This window comes from Rhincodon typus, chromosome 18 (genome assembly GCF_021869965.1).
Source record: "Rhincodon typus isolate 14 chromosome 18, sRhiTyp1.1, whole genome shotgun sequence".
NCBI lineage: Eukaryota > Metazoa > Chordata > Chondrichthyes > Orectolobiformes > Rhincodontidae > Rhincodon > Rhincodon typus.
Window position 1 is genome coordinate 42,254,897 of NC_063349.1, and position 18,017 is coordinate 42,272,913.

The 18,017-nt window shown below is 39.1% G+C and overlaps 1 protein-coding gene across 1 annotated transcript in view; it reads right to left on the reverse strand.

Annotated features, from left to right (window-relative positions):
- The window catches only part of LOC109938032 (myelin regulatory factor like), a 54,037-nt gene that overhangs the window by 10,854 nt on the left and 25,166 nt on the right, over positions 1-18,017 (reverse strand). Inside the window, exons 8-16 of the mRNA XM_048607639.1 lie at positions 17,941-18,017; positions 15,561-15,671; positions 15,214-15,304; positions 12,800-13,000; positions 12,300-12,408; positions 9,477-9,586; positions 8,164-8,324; positions 6,385-6,442; positions 3,079-3,164 (exon numbers count right to left, since the gene is read on the reverse strand). Coding sequence (XP_048463596.1) covers positions 3,079-3,164; positions 6,385-6,442; positions 8,164-8,324; positions 9,477-9,586; positions 12,300-12,408; positions 12,800-13,000; positions 15,214-15,304; positions 15,561-15,671; positions 17,941-18,017 — 1,004 coding nt within the window. The remainder of the gene's footprint in view (positions 1-3,078; positions 3,165-6,384; positions 6,443-8,163; positions 8,325-9,476; positions 9,587-12,299; positions 12,409-12,799; positions 13,001-15,213; positions 15,305-15,560; positions 15,672-17,940) is intronic.

Below are 18,017 nucleotides of genomic sequence, written 5' to 3' on the forward strand. Positions count from 1 at the left end.
TGAAGAAGGTGGAACTTAAACTCAGAAACTAATATTGTAGAAGTGCATGCTTGATTTTCAGGAAACAAACAGAATATGGTCATACAAATAACCACTCCTCATCTATTGTTATTTATGAAGCCATAACAATTGTAGTACATACATGCACTGTCCATCTATCAAGAGACAAAGATTCCACTGACACTAATGGTGTTATATTCAAATTCTAATTGACATGAGGAGGAAGTGTTAGGTGATGCATTTGGGGAGGTCAAACAAGGCAGAGGAATAAATGTTGAGGGATCTTAACAAATGTTCATAGATCCTTGAAAGTAGCAGAATAGCTCATTAAGTTGGTTGAAAAGGCATGTGGAGTCATTTCGTTTATTAGCCTAGAAAATAAGATAAGAGATGTTATCCTGAAACTACAAAAATAATGTTAGGTCACAACCTGAGTACTGTTTGTAGTTCTGGTCTAGACTGGAAAAATGCAAGTAAAGAAATACTGGATAGGCTAAGACTGTTATCGTTGGAACAGAGGAGACTTGGGGAGATTTGATTGAGATTGAATCTCAAAACGTTGGTTTGTAGGTGCAGCAGGTAATTAAGAAGGCAAATGGAATATTGTTCATTGCTCGAGGGATGGAGTTTAAAAGCAGGGAGGTAATGCTGCAGCTGTACAGGGTGCTGTTGAGGTTATACCTCGAGTACTGTCTATGGTTTTGGTCTCCTTACTTGAGAGAGGATGTACTGGCATTGGAGGGCGTGCAGAGGAGGTTCACTAGGTTGATTTTGGTGTTGAGAGGGTTGGCTTATGAGGAGAGATTGAGTAGACTGGGTCTATACTCATTGGAATTTAGAAAGAGGAAGGGAGATCTTATAGAAACATATAAAATTATGAAGCGACTAGAAGGTCCTGACCCGAAACATGGACTCTCCTGCTCTTCGGATGCTGCCTGACCTGTTGTGTTCCTCCAGCTCCACACTCTATTGACTCTGATACAGCATCTGTATTTCTTGCTATCTTCAAGGGAATAGATAAGACAGAAGCAGGGAGGTTGTTTCCACTGGCAGATGAAACTAAAACTAGGGGGCACAGCCTCAAAGTAAGGTGGAGCAGATTTAGGACTGAATCGAGGAGGAACTCCTTTACCGAAAAGAATCTATGGAATTCTCTGCCCAATGAAACCGATGAGGTGATCTCATTGAATGTATTTAAGGCAAAGACAGATAGTTCCTTTAGTGTTGAAAAATCTAAGAGCCATGGTGAGCAGGCAGGTAAGTGGAGCCAAGTCCACGAAAAGGTCAGCTATGATTCTATTGAATGGCAGAGCAGGTTCGATGGGCCAGATAAGAAATAGGAGCAGGAGTAGGCTATGTTCTTATGAAAAATTGTGAGGGGCTTAAAAGTGGCAACAGGGCTTATTTACTTTAGCCAAGGTCAGGCCTTTGGGGCATTGATTTATAGAAAGATTAGAGGTGTGATGAGGAAGCATTTTTCACCCAGAGAGCAGAAGGGGTCTGTCTTCAAAGATAGTAGAAGTAGAAAACCTCAGCTCATTTAAAAGATGTCTAGTTGCATACCTCAAGTGTTTTAACACAAACGTAATGCTGAAAAATGCTGGATGGCTAGTGCAGCTGATGCAGCCACAATGGACAAATGATCTTCTGTGCTGCAAACTTTCTACGATTTTGATGATAATCAGAGGTTTTTCTCATGCCACAATATAAAGAATGACCATACAACCAGTATCAATATGAGACAATTTTCTGATTCATCCAGTAAACCTTGCTTCCATTGGATACAAAATTTAAAAATGGTAGGAAGGAGCGCATATGTGTGAAGTTTTGTTTTAAATTCTTTCTCAAGATACAAGTGTCACTGGTTCACAAAAGAATTCCCTGCCTGTGGCTAGATCTTATAGCCACAGTGTTTATATGGCTGACCAGTTAGTTTCTGGTCAATATGAACCCCAGAATTTTAATATGAGGGGATTCAGCAATGAGAATGCCATTGAATGTCAAGGGGACTTGGTTGGATTCTCCCATTTTGGAATTTATCATTATTTGACATTTGTATGGTGAAAATGTTGCCTTCCATTTAATGGCCCAAGGGTGGTTGTTGCCCAGTTTTGCTGCATTTGGGCATATCCTGCTTCTGTATCTAAGCGGTCACAAATGGTGCTGAATATTTGTGCAAATACCCACTTCTGATCTTATGTTGGAGGAAAGGTCACTGATGAAATAGTTGAAACTGGAACACTACCCTAAAAAGCTCCTCAGGATTGAGATTGTTGACATCCAAAAAACAACAACATCTTCTTTTGCGCTAGGTATGAGTCCGAGTAGAAGAGAGTTTTCCCCAATTCCCATCAATTCCAGTTTTGCTGGGATTCCTTAATTCCACATTCAGTCAAATGCTGCCTTGGTGACCAAGGGCAGTCGCTCTCGCCTCACCTCGAGTTCAGTTATTTTGTCCACATTTGGACCAAGGCAGTAATGAAGTCACGAGATGAGTGGGATTGGCAAATCCCAACTCAGCATCAGTGAACAGATTAATCATTTTTCTCTGCCCCACTAAAGCAGCTTTCTCCAATCATCTACTTTTAAAATTTTAAAAATAGCATCATCTAAATACTACTTCATTTTGTTACATCTTGTATTTTTAACTTTGTAGCATTTGGCACTAATTGATGAATACTAAACTAGATGTTGCACACTCTGTTTACTGTAATAGGAGGTTCCATGCAATCCTGGTCAGGAGAAACAGTGAATAGATTCTTCATTAGAAGATAATATGAAAATGGAAGATCACGGCACTCCTTTATTTACATTGCTGCAATGGATGGAGTAAAGAGCAGCCATTGACACAAGATTTGGAATGGATTGCTTCTCTCATCCAAGGAACAGTAAACAGGACGTTATAAGTAGAACAGCAAGTTAAATATGTTTTCTTAATCTCCCGGGCTGGAGTAAAAAATAAAGAGCTAACAGACCAGGAGCTGCTATCATAGTCTTGAACTAGAAGCTAAAAAATGTAGAACTTTGATGACATATTGAGAAACTGCTGCATAATATATACCAGGTTTAGTTTCTTACCAAAACGCCATGAGACCCAATAGAGCCATGATGACAATATGGAAAACCTTCTGCAGTGAGCAATCTTTATGCTGGTTAAGGTAGGCCTGGATTACAAATAATTTGAAAAAAGGAAATTTTTTTTACATTGAGAATAGCCAACTTTCTGATACCAGAAACCTTTGTAGAATTTTAAGAAAGGTCAAGTTTCACAGGTAGTTTAAAAGATTACATGTCACTAACAAGAAAATTAACATGTTGAGCAATGATACCATTAAAAATTATTCTATGTAGGGTATACCATTTTCATGCATTAGGGAAACATGAAACAAAATTCTAGTGAAAATGGAATAATATGCTTGCGCTGAATTTCACCATTGATATGGGTAATACATGAAAAATTGTGTGTGTGTGAAATGATTCTTCTGGAAATTTTGATAAAGCAACACTCAAATGGTTTATCAGAAACTAATACACATGCTATTGCCTCATAAAACTTAACCCGTGTCTTTTCAAGAACACTTCCTTAATCCATTTTCACAATTTATATGTTGGCTTCACCAGTCACCAAGATTTGAATTTAATTATTAGCATGTACCTTTTTCTCTATTGGTTTTCAATTGGAAGCAAATAAGTCAGGTATAAATAAGGATGTAATCTAATATGGCTTGGCTACAAGGCAGGATGGGAGGCTGGATAGACATAGAACCTGGAGGAGAAGCACAAGGTTTAATGCTGACTCTACATTTTGCCAACTGCAAGAAACCTTCAATGTAGAGTTATGACTACAATGCAGCAGGAAACTAACTGTGCATGTTATGTAGGCAATTAACAATGAATCAAATGCAATCAAGTGAGATTTAGTGCAGTGTTCAGAATTGAATGAACAGCACATTGGGATCACAGGCATTCAAATTCCTGATCACAGCCATATCAGAGCTGCCTCCAGTGTGCTTTGAATGGTTGGAAGAAAGGAGAAATCTAACTCTGGGGCAAGAGGCAGAGGTCAAAACTGAGGGGAAATGGTTGTCAGACCAGCTCTGAAGAGCAGAAACCTGTGGGCCGAGAAACTGAGGGATGAGAGTCAGCGGGTCATCTCAAAGGAGAATGGGAAACAGTTCTGAGGATCAGTGGTTTCAATTGTGGCCATGGCTTCACAGCCGAGCAAGTACAGGCGTGATGCTATAGTGTCCAGCTGGATTCATGGGAACCAGGGAATAAAGTCCTGCAAGGACATTGTGCGATAAAGGGCAATAGCAGCAGGGTGACTGATCCAGCCAGGCTTACTGCAGCAGTTGTGTCATACAGTTGCATTGACCTTTTATGTACCTAACTCCTTCCAGGGATCCACCAGTCACAGGTGTGCAGGAACCCTTAGCAACTCATTGCTGCATTAAAGACATTACCAGTGCATTGATCAAGACGAACAGAGAGTTTGTGTACTATCAAACTGACCCTAATAGGCAGGCAGAGAAGTCCATTGGCTTAATTGGGTCCATTGTAGTAATTTCTCAAGTGAAATGTGTAATAGATTGCATGCATGTGGTTATCACAGCTCTTTCAAATCAGCTGTTTTTGCCGCTGTACTCATGGGCTTTGATAGACTCATGGTTGCTGACATCCATTGCTATCTCCATCCAGGTTTCTTTGCTCTGGCAGGAAAATGCCATCTTCCAGGCCAAAGGAAAATTATCTTCCATCTTTCATTTGCAGCCTGGAGGAGAACCTGCACCTTGTGTTTCCCATAGGTATGTTGGCAGCAGCCTGCTGGTCCACTGCTTGGCTCCTCAGTTGAGCTAAAGTGGGTAAAGGATCTTCAGAATAGCTCAGTGGAGCTTGAGTATTAAGGGAGCACTGTATGCAGGTCATTCAGTCCTTTAAAGGGGTCAGTTTCTTTTTTTTCCCCAGAGTCGGGTGGTGCTAGGTTCAGTGCTTCATTGCCCATCCAGACTCAGTACATCAATCCACATGAATTGGCTGACCATCTCATGACTGCAGTTGGTTACATTCTCGGATTGCAGATGGCACCTAGTTCTGGCTTCACTGCTGAGACCTGCACCACAGGAATTAATATTAACCCAGATATGCATATACTTCTTCTATTCAGGCTTTGGGCTGGAGTTGTGTGAAGTTTAAGATGACTCCGAGGGATTAAAAATTGGAGGATAGGACCTGGATGCTGAAGTCCCAGCTTCCTTTCCTATTAAGAAATTGGCCCCATTTGCATCAGATTCTATTTGCAATGTTCAAGCAGACACCAGTTCTACCTGGTCAAGGAGCTTTCTAATATGCAGTAAGGAAGCCAAGTATTAATAGAATAAGTGCTTTTTGAGTGTAGTTAAGGTCTGTATAACTGTCATGTTCTGAAGTCGTTTTTGAAATGCCCTAGTCTAATTATTTTCTTTTCTGCCCTACTCTATTTTTTAATACATCCAGAAGTGTTGTCACACACAACCGAATAACTTTTCCACCACCAAATCACCATGACCTTTTTTTTTGTTTTAAACTTTTAACCCTCACCAGTAATCTTCCCAGCAGCCAATTCGAAGTTTATGAGCAAAGCCCATTATGGGCAATGCAAATCATCAAAAATGAGGGGGGCCGGTATGGAGTGAGGGAAGGAACTAAATCAAAATAGAGTTGGAGGAGGAAATAAAGGACTGTATGCCCTGTGGTGCCTAGCTCTCTCTAAAGGCATCGAAAGCATTGATGGACAACACATGTTACCTCTCCTATAATACCCAGACATGAACATAACCGCAGAAAAGGCACAAGACAGTTGGCAGATATGACCCTCTTCACCGCCCGCTGCCTGAACCTGTTTATAGCAAGCCTGGCATGCCTACTCTGCATTTTTTCACTTTTTTTTATATCCAGAAGTGTTACCACACACGACGGAACAGCTTTCCCAACACTAAATCACCATGACTATTTTTTGGGGTTTTTTAAAAGCTATTAATCATCACCAGTAATCACCCTACTCTAGCTATTTTCTACTCAACCTGTTCAAAGATGCTGTTACACACTTCTGGAGTAGGTGGGACTTGAATCTATTTGGAGTGGCCCTGGATGAGATGAGTGGCCCTGGAGAAGAGGTGCAGTTATGAGGGCAAAAGGGTGTAACAACCTTTGTCTCACTCCTAGCCTGCCCCCTATGGTTACCTCCTCTCAGCACTGGGCTTCACCCTCTCCTGCATTCACAGTCCCACTCCCTCATAATTCTGATGCAGAAATCCTGGAATTTCAAACAAAACCTCTTCCACATGCTCACTTCTCCACAGGAAAGGAACTGATGAAATAACATCATTTATACATGCTCTCACATACCCTGTGTTTGGCCATAACAGGTTTCTTCGGTGTCATTGTGCTTGCCCGGCGAAATATGCTTAAAAAAAGAACAAGGTTAACAAATCTGAGCTTCTCTTTTGACATGCTAAAAAAGAGCCATTTTTAACAAAAAAATGCATGAAATACATTGAATTGTGTTCGAAGAGTCATGTATCTGCAACTCAGCACATGACTGAAGATGAAGACTTGGTCACACAGGAATCGAGAAATGGAATTGGCTGGGTTGAAGAGAAAGGTGGGGCTTAAGCAGGATAAGAGAGTGTGAGAGATAGTAAGAACTGCTGATGCTGGAGTCTGAGGTAACACTGTGTGGAGCTGGAGGAACACAGCAGGCAGGCAGCATCAGGGGAGCAGGAAAGCTGTTGTTTTGGGTCGGGACCCTTCTTCAGAAATTTCTGAAGGATTTCTGAAGAAGGGTCCCGACCCGAAACGACAGCTTTCGTGCTCCTCTGATGCTGCCTGGCCTGATGTGTTCCTCCAACTCCACACTGTATAAGAGTGTGAGAATAATGCAGGAATTCACAATGGAAACCTAGCAGTGAGTTTGGCTTTAAATTCCCCTCATCCCATGTAAATAACTTTAAAAAAGTAGCTAGAATTGGCAAGATTTAAAAAAACACAATCAGCCACACTAAACTCCCAACTTTCCCCAGAGTAAAAGGAAGCATTCAGCAGGATGCCAACTTCTTGTAGAGATAGAGTTTAATGGATTTGTAGATGAACATCTGAGGTGATGTCACTGAGACCTCAGAACTCATATGTTCATGCTCTAATAAGTTATTGGACCCTGTACAGCATAGGACATCTGTGTTGATGCCTGAACCTGCATAGTGCAATAATAAACATATAGTTTAATAGTTACTAAGAAGTCTGGACTGAGCTTATATGAAGACTCAAAGAACCCACATAAAAACACAATCATGCATTTCTCTCTTAATCTACAATCTTATTTATACATTTTTAATAAATAAAACAGAGAGAAAGGAAAGGTTTTTAAAAACATGAATAAAGCTAATGTTATCTATCTCTGATTTGAGAAAGAATACAGACAATATCATGGGCACATATTCATTGTTGTGATGAATTATTAATATGCTGTTTCACACAGCTAATGATGTAATTAATCATATTATAGAATATATTTCTAGCAAGTTAATTACAAATAGTAATTAATTATACCATTTTAGTATTATTAAAATAGTAATAATTATCATATTTTAGTAACTTTTACAAATTAGTTGAACAGTATAACAGTATATTGTGATAATACTACGATGCAGTGGTCATAGAAATAACCTGTTAAACAAAGTACAACTTTTCTTTTAATTTTTTTTTGCTGTATTAATTTAGTTTCCTTCCCTTTTGCTGCATGGACACTTATCCAGCTTCAGGGCGAGGAGGACTTTGGCATTTCCCAGATAATTTTAGTGTGAGTGATTATCCATTTACTGATATTAGACTATTTTAATCCTCTTAACATCAGCCTTCCATAAGCAATTTCAGCACCAAATACCAATAGTAATTAAGATGGGAACTTCAGAGAATTGTTTCATTCCAAAACCCGGGAATACGTGGTCACTTTTGTGGATTTATTTCTTCTTCTGGCTAGACTTGCCAAATCACTACAGAACTATGGAAATTCTTATGTGGCCAAATGCCACATTCTGCAGTGAAATTACCCACTTAGGGCCACATAAAAGTAATTCTTTTTTCTGTGAAGTTCGTTAATACAGGACATAAATTGGAAAGTACACACACCTGCCGTTTTTATCACTTGTCTTAGATTTCACACTCCCAATCCACTTCAGCTTGGCAAGATTTTTGTTCCAGACTTCTAATTCTTGAATTCTTTTTTCAAAATTGTCAGTTAGCTTACATAACTCTTTCACTGCTCCCACATTCTCCATGAAAATCTGTTCCTGTGGGAAATAAACAACATTCTCCTTCAGCTGACAAAAAAAAAGGAGAAATCCACAAATCTGTACCATAGTTGGAGTAACATTAGGACTATTAGTAGCGTCAATTTTCTTTAAAATTATTAACTACCAATCAAATGTCTTGTAAAGAGAGAGAAGGCTTAAGTTGCCTTCATGACAACCACTGGACTAAAAATATTCTAAAGAGCATCTGCTTTAACCCAAGTAACTTTTACATTGTGTTTGATAGTTCCTTCATAAGTTCCCTATGTGTGGATTTGGTGTAAACAATGGTGGTATCAAAGTAAATTTTCTGGATTTGTTAAGGTTGGAATCTATAAAATGAGTCTTTTCAAGATGATGGTCGGAATAATAAAATAGAATACAAGAGGAGTTTTAAAGCCACTCACTAATGGAATAGACTGACAACTAGTGTAGTGAATGGAGTCTTGGTAAGGCTGTTCGGAACAGGAAAGAGAATGTTCTAATTAGAGAATGCAGAAATGCAAAGTTAATTTTAATGGAGGCGAATATTGAACAAGCCATTTATAGACCTTGGGCATGATCTTAAGAAAACAAATTGAGTTGAACAAACATCCTCTTGTCTTAGTCTTTTGTGCTGAGAGACAAGTCTTTTGGAGCATGCTGGAGTAAATTGCAAACCATATTTCATCTTAGAATGAAGAAAGGCTGAAACAAATAAGCAATTATTGTGTTAGAAGTTAACAATTTGACATTCTTCACAATGAGTATTTAAACAATGTTATAAAAATGATTAAGTGAAAGGTGTCTTATAAGTCTATATTCATTTGATCTTCATTAGACATGTTTAAATGTTGTAGCGTGCAATCTGGCTTTTATTTCACTGAAAGTCTCAACTGGTTTCTCAATTATCAAATACAAGTTGGATTCCAATCACTCCCTTGTGATTTTTTTTCGGAAGATCTTTCATGGCAAGCATATATCCAAACAGTTTTGATAACATGCTGACAGACAGCTTTTCAAAGGATTAAACTCAGGCATCAATGTTAATTCAAGTACTAACGTGCTAAATGTCAAGGAGTCTGTAGATTGAAGTCTAAGGAATTGCCAATATTTTTGAATGATTTGTGATCTGAAATAGTCACAAATATTAGAAAATCCAAATTCTATTACTTTGTCAACCATGAGGAAATTCTCGATTTTATCACCATTGGTATAGGTGATATCCCCGACATCCCTTACAGCAGATGGTAGGATTTCCTTCACTTCCTGCGCTATTATACCTGTTTAAAACAAAGATCGTTAGGCATAAAGCTTGCTGGACTTGAAGATTACACAATGCAATTAGCATTATAAGCATTTTTATAAAGTCATTATAAAAGTGAACCTGTATTTCATTAATATTGCAGAATTAAATTAAAATTTTATAACAGTTGTTTTTAAACCTGATATTGATTCAACGGTTTAATATTTTATAATCTCATCTTAAAGATTGTCATATGTCAAAGAAGTCCAGTTTCCATAATTATTGGTGTAGCAAGCACCAGTAAATGTAACATCAGTTCAACACTGGTTTACTTTTAGCCATTGAATTAATTGCATTCCACTGAATGAACAAATTTTCTACAACGGTATCACATCCTGAAATAAACAAACAGTGTGTTGGTCAAACAGATGAAATTCCAACATAAAGAATTCAATACAGTCACAAAACATACCAGCATATTCCTCCTCATTTGATCATAGAATCCCCTACGGTGTGGAGACAGGCCCTTCAGCCCAACAAGTCCACACTGGCCCTCAGAGCATCCCACCCTGATCCGTACCCCTCTAACCCACCTAATCTACACACCTCTGAACACTAGAGGCAATTTAGCCTGGCCAATCCACCTAGTCTGCATATCTTTAGGACTGTGGGAGGAAACTGGAGCACCCGGAGGAAACCTACGCAGACACGGGGAGAATGTGCAAACTCCACACAGACAGTCACCCGAGGGTGGAATCGAACCCAGGTCCCTGGCGCTGTGAGGCAGCATTGCTAACCACTGAGACAGCATGCTACCCTCCTCTAAAGTGCAGCTTTGATATCTGCAAGAGCGTTCCACATTCTTACACCTCAATTGAGTAGTATTTCTGAATTTCTTGTTAGATTTATCAGTGACCAATACTGAAGGTTCCTAATTTTAGACAACCAGAAATCTTCTCGAAAACTTTAAACACCCAGAAAACAAGAGATACTTTACATGTAGCAAAAGCACCAAAAGATGCTGTGTAAATGGTAACAAAATGGTTTTGGAGAAACTGTTTGCAAGGACAAGAAATTAAGATAAATGGGCAAAGTACTATGGTGCAGGTGAATGGTTAAAATTAGTTCCTGACTAAAATGTATAAATAGAGACAACATCAATTTTCCCAGCTCATTAACCTGCCATTACTAGTTTCTGGCTTCTGTATATGCTATGTATTTCCATGACAGATTAAAACAAACAGGATGAAGTGGGAATTTGTCACATAATACATTAGTAGAAGGGGTAAGCTATGTTACTGTACTGCCAAAACAACAGGCAAGTGCCAAAAAGGATACAAACTGAGAGATATCAACTGACAATACAGCTTGATAGATGATAAATTAATCCAGTTACCCCATGTAAAAGATGTCGAGATTAACCATTATTGCAGCCATGTGTGAATTTTCAACTATTGGAGAATGGAGGGGGAGGTGGAGTAGATACACCATCATTGCTTTCAGTGAGGGAGTTCTGAGAATTTGACTCAGCAGCAGTAAAAGGAATGGTAATGTAGATCCAAGTCAGGATGGTGCTGCTCGGACAGGAACTTGCAGATGCTGATACCACCTCCCCCCACCCGGCATCTTCTTGGTGGTAGAGTTCGGGTTTTATAAGGTCCTGTTGAGGGAGCCTCGGTAAGTTATTGCAGTATATCTTGTAGATAACACAGCCAGTGCCACTGTCTGGCAGTGGTGGAGGGAGTGAATTTTGAAACTGGTGGAATAGGATTCCCAATAAGCAGGATACTTTGTGTCAGATTTAGTTGAGTTTCTTGAGTGTTGGTGGGGTTGCACTACAGCCTGTTCTGCCAGGTAGGTGGAAAGTATTCCACACTCCAGCTTTGTTTCTTGTAGATGGTGGACAAAATGGTGAGTTAGGAGGCAAGTTACTTGCTACAGAATGTCTAGCCTCTAGTCTGCACTTTACCAATGGTCTCATATGGTTGGTCTAGATCAGTTTCTAGTCAATGGTAATGCCCTGTTCCCCTCCCCCACCCCAGCATGTTTATAGCGGGGGATTTAGTGAAGGGAAATGGTTTGCTTCTCTCGTTAGAGATAGTTATTGCCTCGCACTTGTGTGGTGCAAATGTTACTTGTTACTCAACAGCCCAGCCTGAAAGCGGTCTGGTCTTGCTGCAAATGGAGCTCGGCTGCTTCAGTATTTAACAAATCACAAATGGTGCTGAAGATTGTGCAATTATCAGTGAACATTCTCACTTCTGACCTTGGGATGCAGATAATATGACCCTACTTAGAAAAATATGAGTGATATCATAATCATCAAATAAGATGAAACTAAATTAGATCATTACACAAAACTATGACACAATTATAATTGATAATGCACATAAAGCAAGTGATCCCTGAACATTAAATATCTCACGTGTAGAAATGGGAATTAGTAATTCTGTCCCTCTAGCCCCATTGAAATTATGATCATTATAACCCCAACCTACTATGGTTTCCTGTTGTGATATGCCAATAATGCAACCATTAGACAAGCAAAGACAGATTACACACAATAGTTTTGTGGTCTGTCCTATTTACTAGTTAAATGTTTATCACACTGGTGCCTGTAGTCATATATGTCACTTACTGTATTTGCTTTTACATGCGCCCATCACACCAAATTAACAGTTACAATAGCATGAAAATAAGATACTCCATTGAATATTTTCAGAATACTTAATAAAACTGAGCCATATTACCAGTCTCATGAGGATGGTCTACTCCCATTTTTGATGCAAAGTCAGGCTTGTAATCGTACTCCACCAGCCTCATTTGTGTTATCCGTTTTAGTTGTTCTGTTGTATCAACCTACACGATAAAATACTTGCAATGGATCAGATCCTTACATTTTGTAGAAGTCACGCAAAGACAGCTTTCCATGACAGCACTGGCAAAAGTGATTGTAAGGTATGAAATTCTGAGCACTTTAAAAGATTCACATTTTTCTTCCTCCGAGCAAAGCTGTCTAACCCCTTACAGTAGCAGCAACAACAATTTTTCACTTCCCTAATAGCAAGCTCTCTCAGATGCATGTGCCACCAGAAACCTACCAAAAAATGTTTCTGATGACCTTACTCTTCAGTAAAGTAGATTAGAATGTGAGGGAAAGGGAAAGAGAGAAAATGCCCTTGTTCTAATAGCTGACAATTGCACTGAAGAAGAAAATCTGAATTTCTTTGTACATTCAATGCATACTCACCTCATGAATGTTCTGTTTAGCTCGCATATCAGATGGATGCATGACTGATCCCATTACCTCTACATTGCCACACACAACCAATGCCTCATCTGGAGTATCTGTATTGATTCCCACTTGACCGTGGCAGATAATTGTGTTAGGAGCATTCCCTTGTTGCCATGACCCCACACGTTCATTTTCAAATTGACTAGGATTTGAAGCCTGAAAGATGTCAAAGTACAAATCTTCAAATTCCTGAACAGGAGCTTTAGATATTATATCAAGACATAAGTAAACCAGGAATAATTTTGTACAACTTTAGATAACCTGTTTTACGTGTAAAATTAAATTACAAGACCATTGCTATCTTTTCTTTCAATGAAACGACAGTAACATTTCAAGATAAGACTTCATAACATGCAGAAGTGATTTTCTTTCATTGCACCAAGCAGCAAAATTAATCCTGACTAATACCACAGTGTTGTTTGTAAATACATTAGTTTTTCTTTACTCTAGTTGTAGAGCAAAATGGGAAAGGGATTCAGCCTTACAAACTTATAAACAAGCAACTCTATAATTCGTGCCTTCCCTATTATTTAGTATGATCATGGCTGATCTGATTTTAACCTCAACTATGTATTCCTATATATCCCTGATAATCTTTCATTCTCTAGTTAATCAAGAATCTATCCACTTAAGTTTTCAAAATATTTAAAGACTTTGCAACACTGCTTTTGAGCAAGGAAATCTCAAAGACTCTCAAACCTCAAAGGGAAAATGTTTCCTCCTCTATGTCTTAAATGAGGGCAACACCAACCTATCTTTGTGTCATCAGCAAATTTAGTTACAATGCCTTTGGTCCCTTCATCCAAATCATTTTTATGTAAAGAGTTGAGGTCCTAGCACCAATCCCTGCGGCACACCCCTTGTGACGTCCTAACAGCCTGAAGAAGACTCTCTGCTTTCATTTAACTAGCCAATCTCCTATCCATGCCAATTTGTTACCCCCAACATGACCTTTAACATGACATCAAATGCCTTCTGGAAATTTAAGCGCAATGAAACCACAGGTTCTCCTTTATCCACAGGACAAGTTATTTCTTCAAAGAACTCGAATAAGTTAGTTAAACAGGATTTCTCATTGACAAAGTCATGCTGGGTCTGCCTGTTCACTTGTCTGATCTACCAAGGAAATTGGGGAAGGAAATGTTGCAGTTTTACAACAAGTTACTGGAACTCATTGGGAGTTGTATTTGTAGTGTTGCCTTCCTCCAGGTATTGAGACAGGTACAGAGAGGAGATGATGCTGGAGACTCATCAGTGTGTGTTCAGGGCAGTTTTGTCCAAAGGCAGACTGTTGTTTCTTTCAACCAGGACTGGTTGACAACACATTTCAGACTGGCTCCTGGACAGGTGAACATTACTGCAGCAGAAAGCCTCAAAGACTTCTAAAAAGACAGCACGTCTCTTTCCATACAGAACAGTAATAAAGAACTGGAAGATAGCTAGCTGTTCTCACTCACCGTTTGCTTATTAGCTACTACTTGTAACCACTGATGGAAATACTGAACAATTGGTATGCCAACTGCCCTCTGTCTGCAGGAAAGAATTGAAAGGACTTGGAAGAATAAGATCAGACACTAGAAGGACGAAGAATAATAGTCATAGACTCTGAAGAAGCAAATGGACAACTCATCAAATCCCATGAACTGGTGCTATTGGACTCTGTTCTTCTAACAGTTTTTTTCTCAACCAATACCATCTATGTTTGTTCTATTTCTCATTGCCTATCTGCATGTGTGTAGAGATTTAAAAAGGGGTAGAGTTATAAGTTGATAATTCATATTTTGTTTGCCCATGGTTAGAACTGATTTATTTATAATAAATAGTTTTGGGTAAATACAGAAATCCGGTCAACGGTTTCTGTTAACCTGAGTTCATCAGAGAGGGAAGATGAGGACTTTGTGTAATTTGATAAATCCTGTAACATTTTTCATGACGCTGGGAGTAATCGCATTCAAGTTTCCTTGATATGCTACTATGCAGAACCAAACTGCGTTTGTGGCTTTGTACATATATGAAGATATTTTATGAATAAAGTATAATTTTGAAATATAAAAATCAACACACTTTCCCAAATGGGTCAGGACTTGCGCTGGCCCTAACTAACTGCTATTAGACATGACTAACACAAACATAAATATGGTTTAAAAATATACACTTGTGTTCAACCATAATAATGTGATAAAGATTGAAATTTTGTTTAAAAAGTCTTGACAGCTGTTGTTGTCAGTCATTTCATTATGTTTTTGCCTTTTGATGAACGTGATACAAGTGATCCAATTTTAAGTTTTAGCTACGAAAATAATTTTATATAATTTTCTATTTTATTCAAAGTTATTTTGGTAAATGCAGCTGAATTTCATCATACTTACCCGCACAATTATTTTTTCAGATGCGTGAGCAGCCAATAAATAATTCTGGTTTTGGCTGGCAGCATACAGACCAACTACTAGCATAAAGTATCTAAAAAAGGAGAAAGTCTGATTAGAAATACATCCTTTCTTTATTAAACATTGGCCATTACAATGAGTTATCAGTGATCATTTTTCAAAATTATTAATATTGAAAAGACAAAAATTGAGATGCAAACAAACATTTGCCCAACAAGTTTATCAGCAATACTTTCTGTTGACCTTCCTTTAAGGTTGTAATTAATACAGAGTGTCAAATAACATATCGATGCTGTCTCTATATTTTGTTATATATAGATCACATATACCTTTGATCAGGATTAGGTTTACCCTTCTTCCTCATGTTGTTTGCTGTTGTTTCGCCAAAGTGCAATCTTCCTAAAGTTACTTTTGTGCTTTGGTTTCCTGGCAAATCAATCCTTTTTCAAGAAAAAACACTGAATTCAGTATAAACCATGAAAGTTTCTGTGTAAAATGCAAGCTAATTGTTAGATATTCTATCTAAAATACTACTTTAACAAAAACTTGCAGATTTACAGCATTGAATCGACCTGGATATTAACCTGTTTACAATAGAATCATACAGATACAAGAGTATAACACAGTGTGGAGCTGGAGGAACACAACAGGCCAGGCAGCATCAGAGGAACAGGAAAACTGACGTTTTGAGTCGGGAACCTTCTTCAGAAATGGGGGAGGGGTAGGTGGCTCTGAAATAAATAGACAGAGGAGGGGTGGGGCTGGGGAAGGTAGGTGGGCTGGCGATAGGTGAGTACAGGTAGGCAATGGTGGGGGTCGGTCAGTAAGGTGGGAGGAGCGGATAGGTGGGAGCAAAGACGGACAGGTCAAGGAGGCAGGGATGAGAGGGAGGGTTGGTCATGGGATGAGGTGGCTGGTGGGGAGATTTTGAAGCAACTGAAGTGCTCATTGAGACCACATTGAGACCATTGGGTTGTAAACTCCCAAGGCAGAATATGAGGTGCTGTTCCTCCAGTTTCCGGGTGGTGGTGTTGTGACACTGGAGGCGGCCCAGGATGGACATGTCGACCAGGGAGTGGGAGGGGGAGTTGAAGTCGTGACTGGGAGGTGTTGTCGTTTGTCACGAACCGAGCACAGGTGCTCTACAAAGCCTTTTGTCACAAGTATTTCTATTACAACTTGGCAACATTTCACAAACGTAAGGAGACATTGCAGTTAACAGAACCCAAGCAGAATTGGGAACTATGGATAATAACCCCAGCTTGCTCAGCAAATTATAAACCAAATGCTGCATTGCTTCTGGTATCAGCAATTATTAAGTACTAGGTACCAAAATTGTACTTTATTTTATTTGGAGTAATTCTGTTGTGTTTGGTTTTGTAGTGAGCGGCAAGTGAATGATTCTAATCAATTACGCTTGTCTGCAGAATTTTTTATCATAAGCTTCAACCAATAGACATTCAAAAAAAGCACAAACGCTCTCTACAAGGAATCTTAGATATGTGAACAGCATAATTAAAGGTGAGTCTTATTATCCAATAGGATTGAAGAACTCTCATCAAGTCTTGATCAAGAAGTGTGTCTTAAAATGTGTTTTTATGATGTGGGCTTCACTTGGCCCAGAAGGCAGCTAAAAGTCAATTGTGTTATTGTGGGTCTGGAGTTGCATTTAATTGTAGAATCCCTACAGTGTGGAAACAGGCCATTTGGCCCAACAAGTCCACACCACCCCTCTGAAGAGCATCCCACCCAGACCCATTCCCCTATCCCTGCATTTCCCATGTCTAACCCACCTAACCTAAATATCCCTGGGTACTACGGGCAATTTAGCACGGCCAATCCACCTACCCTGCACATCTTTGGACTGTGGGAGGAAACCCACGCAGATACGGGGAGAATGTGCAAACTCCACACAGACAGTCAGCAGAAGGAGAATTGAACCTGGGTCCCTAGCGCTGTGAGGCAGCTGTGCTAACCACTGAGCCACCGCGCCACCCAGACGGGGTAAGAAAAGCACCCTTTTTTCTCTAAAAGATATTAGTTAACCAGATCTCTAACTATCAACAGTGATTACGTTGTAACCATTAGGTTTCTATTGAATTCTAATTTCATCATTATTGGGATTTGAACCCATGTTCTCAGAATATCAACTTAAAGCTCAGGATTATTAGCCCACTGACATTTTCACACTGCAACTGTTTCCCCCTGAATCTTGTAAAGAAAGTGACAGAAAGGAAATGTCAGATGGATCAAAGAGACAGAAAAAAGTATTTCTAAAATTTCCATTAAATCTCCAGTAATGACTAAAAACTGAAAGGATGAGATTCCAGATGTGTAAAATGTTGATTTTTTCAAGAGGAGATAAGTTACAGAGGACTTAACAGACTGTTCAGACTTGAACGGACAAATTCTTCCAATGAGCTTCTAGTCAGTGAATACTTTAAATTCATACATCACACTTCAGTCTCGGAGAGATTCTGCTCTCTGCTGTAGTTTAGGAGCAGGCCAAAATAGACAAGATATTCCTGATTTGTGCATTTAATGTCACAAATTCATTGCTGGAAACTGCTGTATGGCTTACTCTTTAAAACAAAATGTAAGCTCCGATTGCAACTGTTTTTCTGTATAATCAAGGCTTTAGCATAAATTGGAAAGGTAATTATGATGTCATACAACTCAAAAAAAAGGCTTCTATATGAAGCATTTTACCTGACTGGATCAAAAAGTTTCTTGCTCCGGTCTGATTGAGACTGTTCAATGGTGATGATCTGATTTGTGGTCTCAGC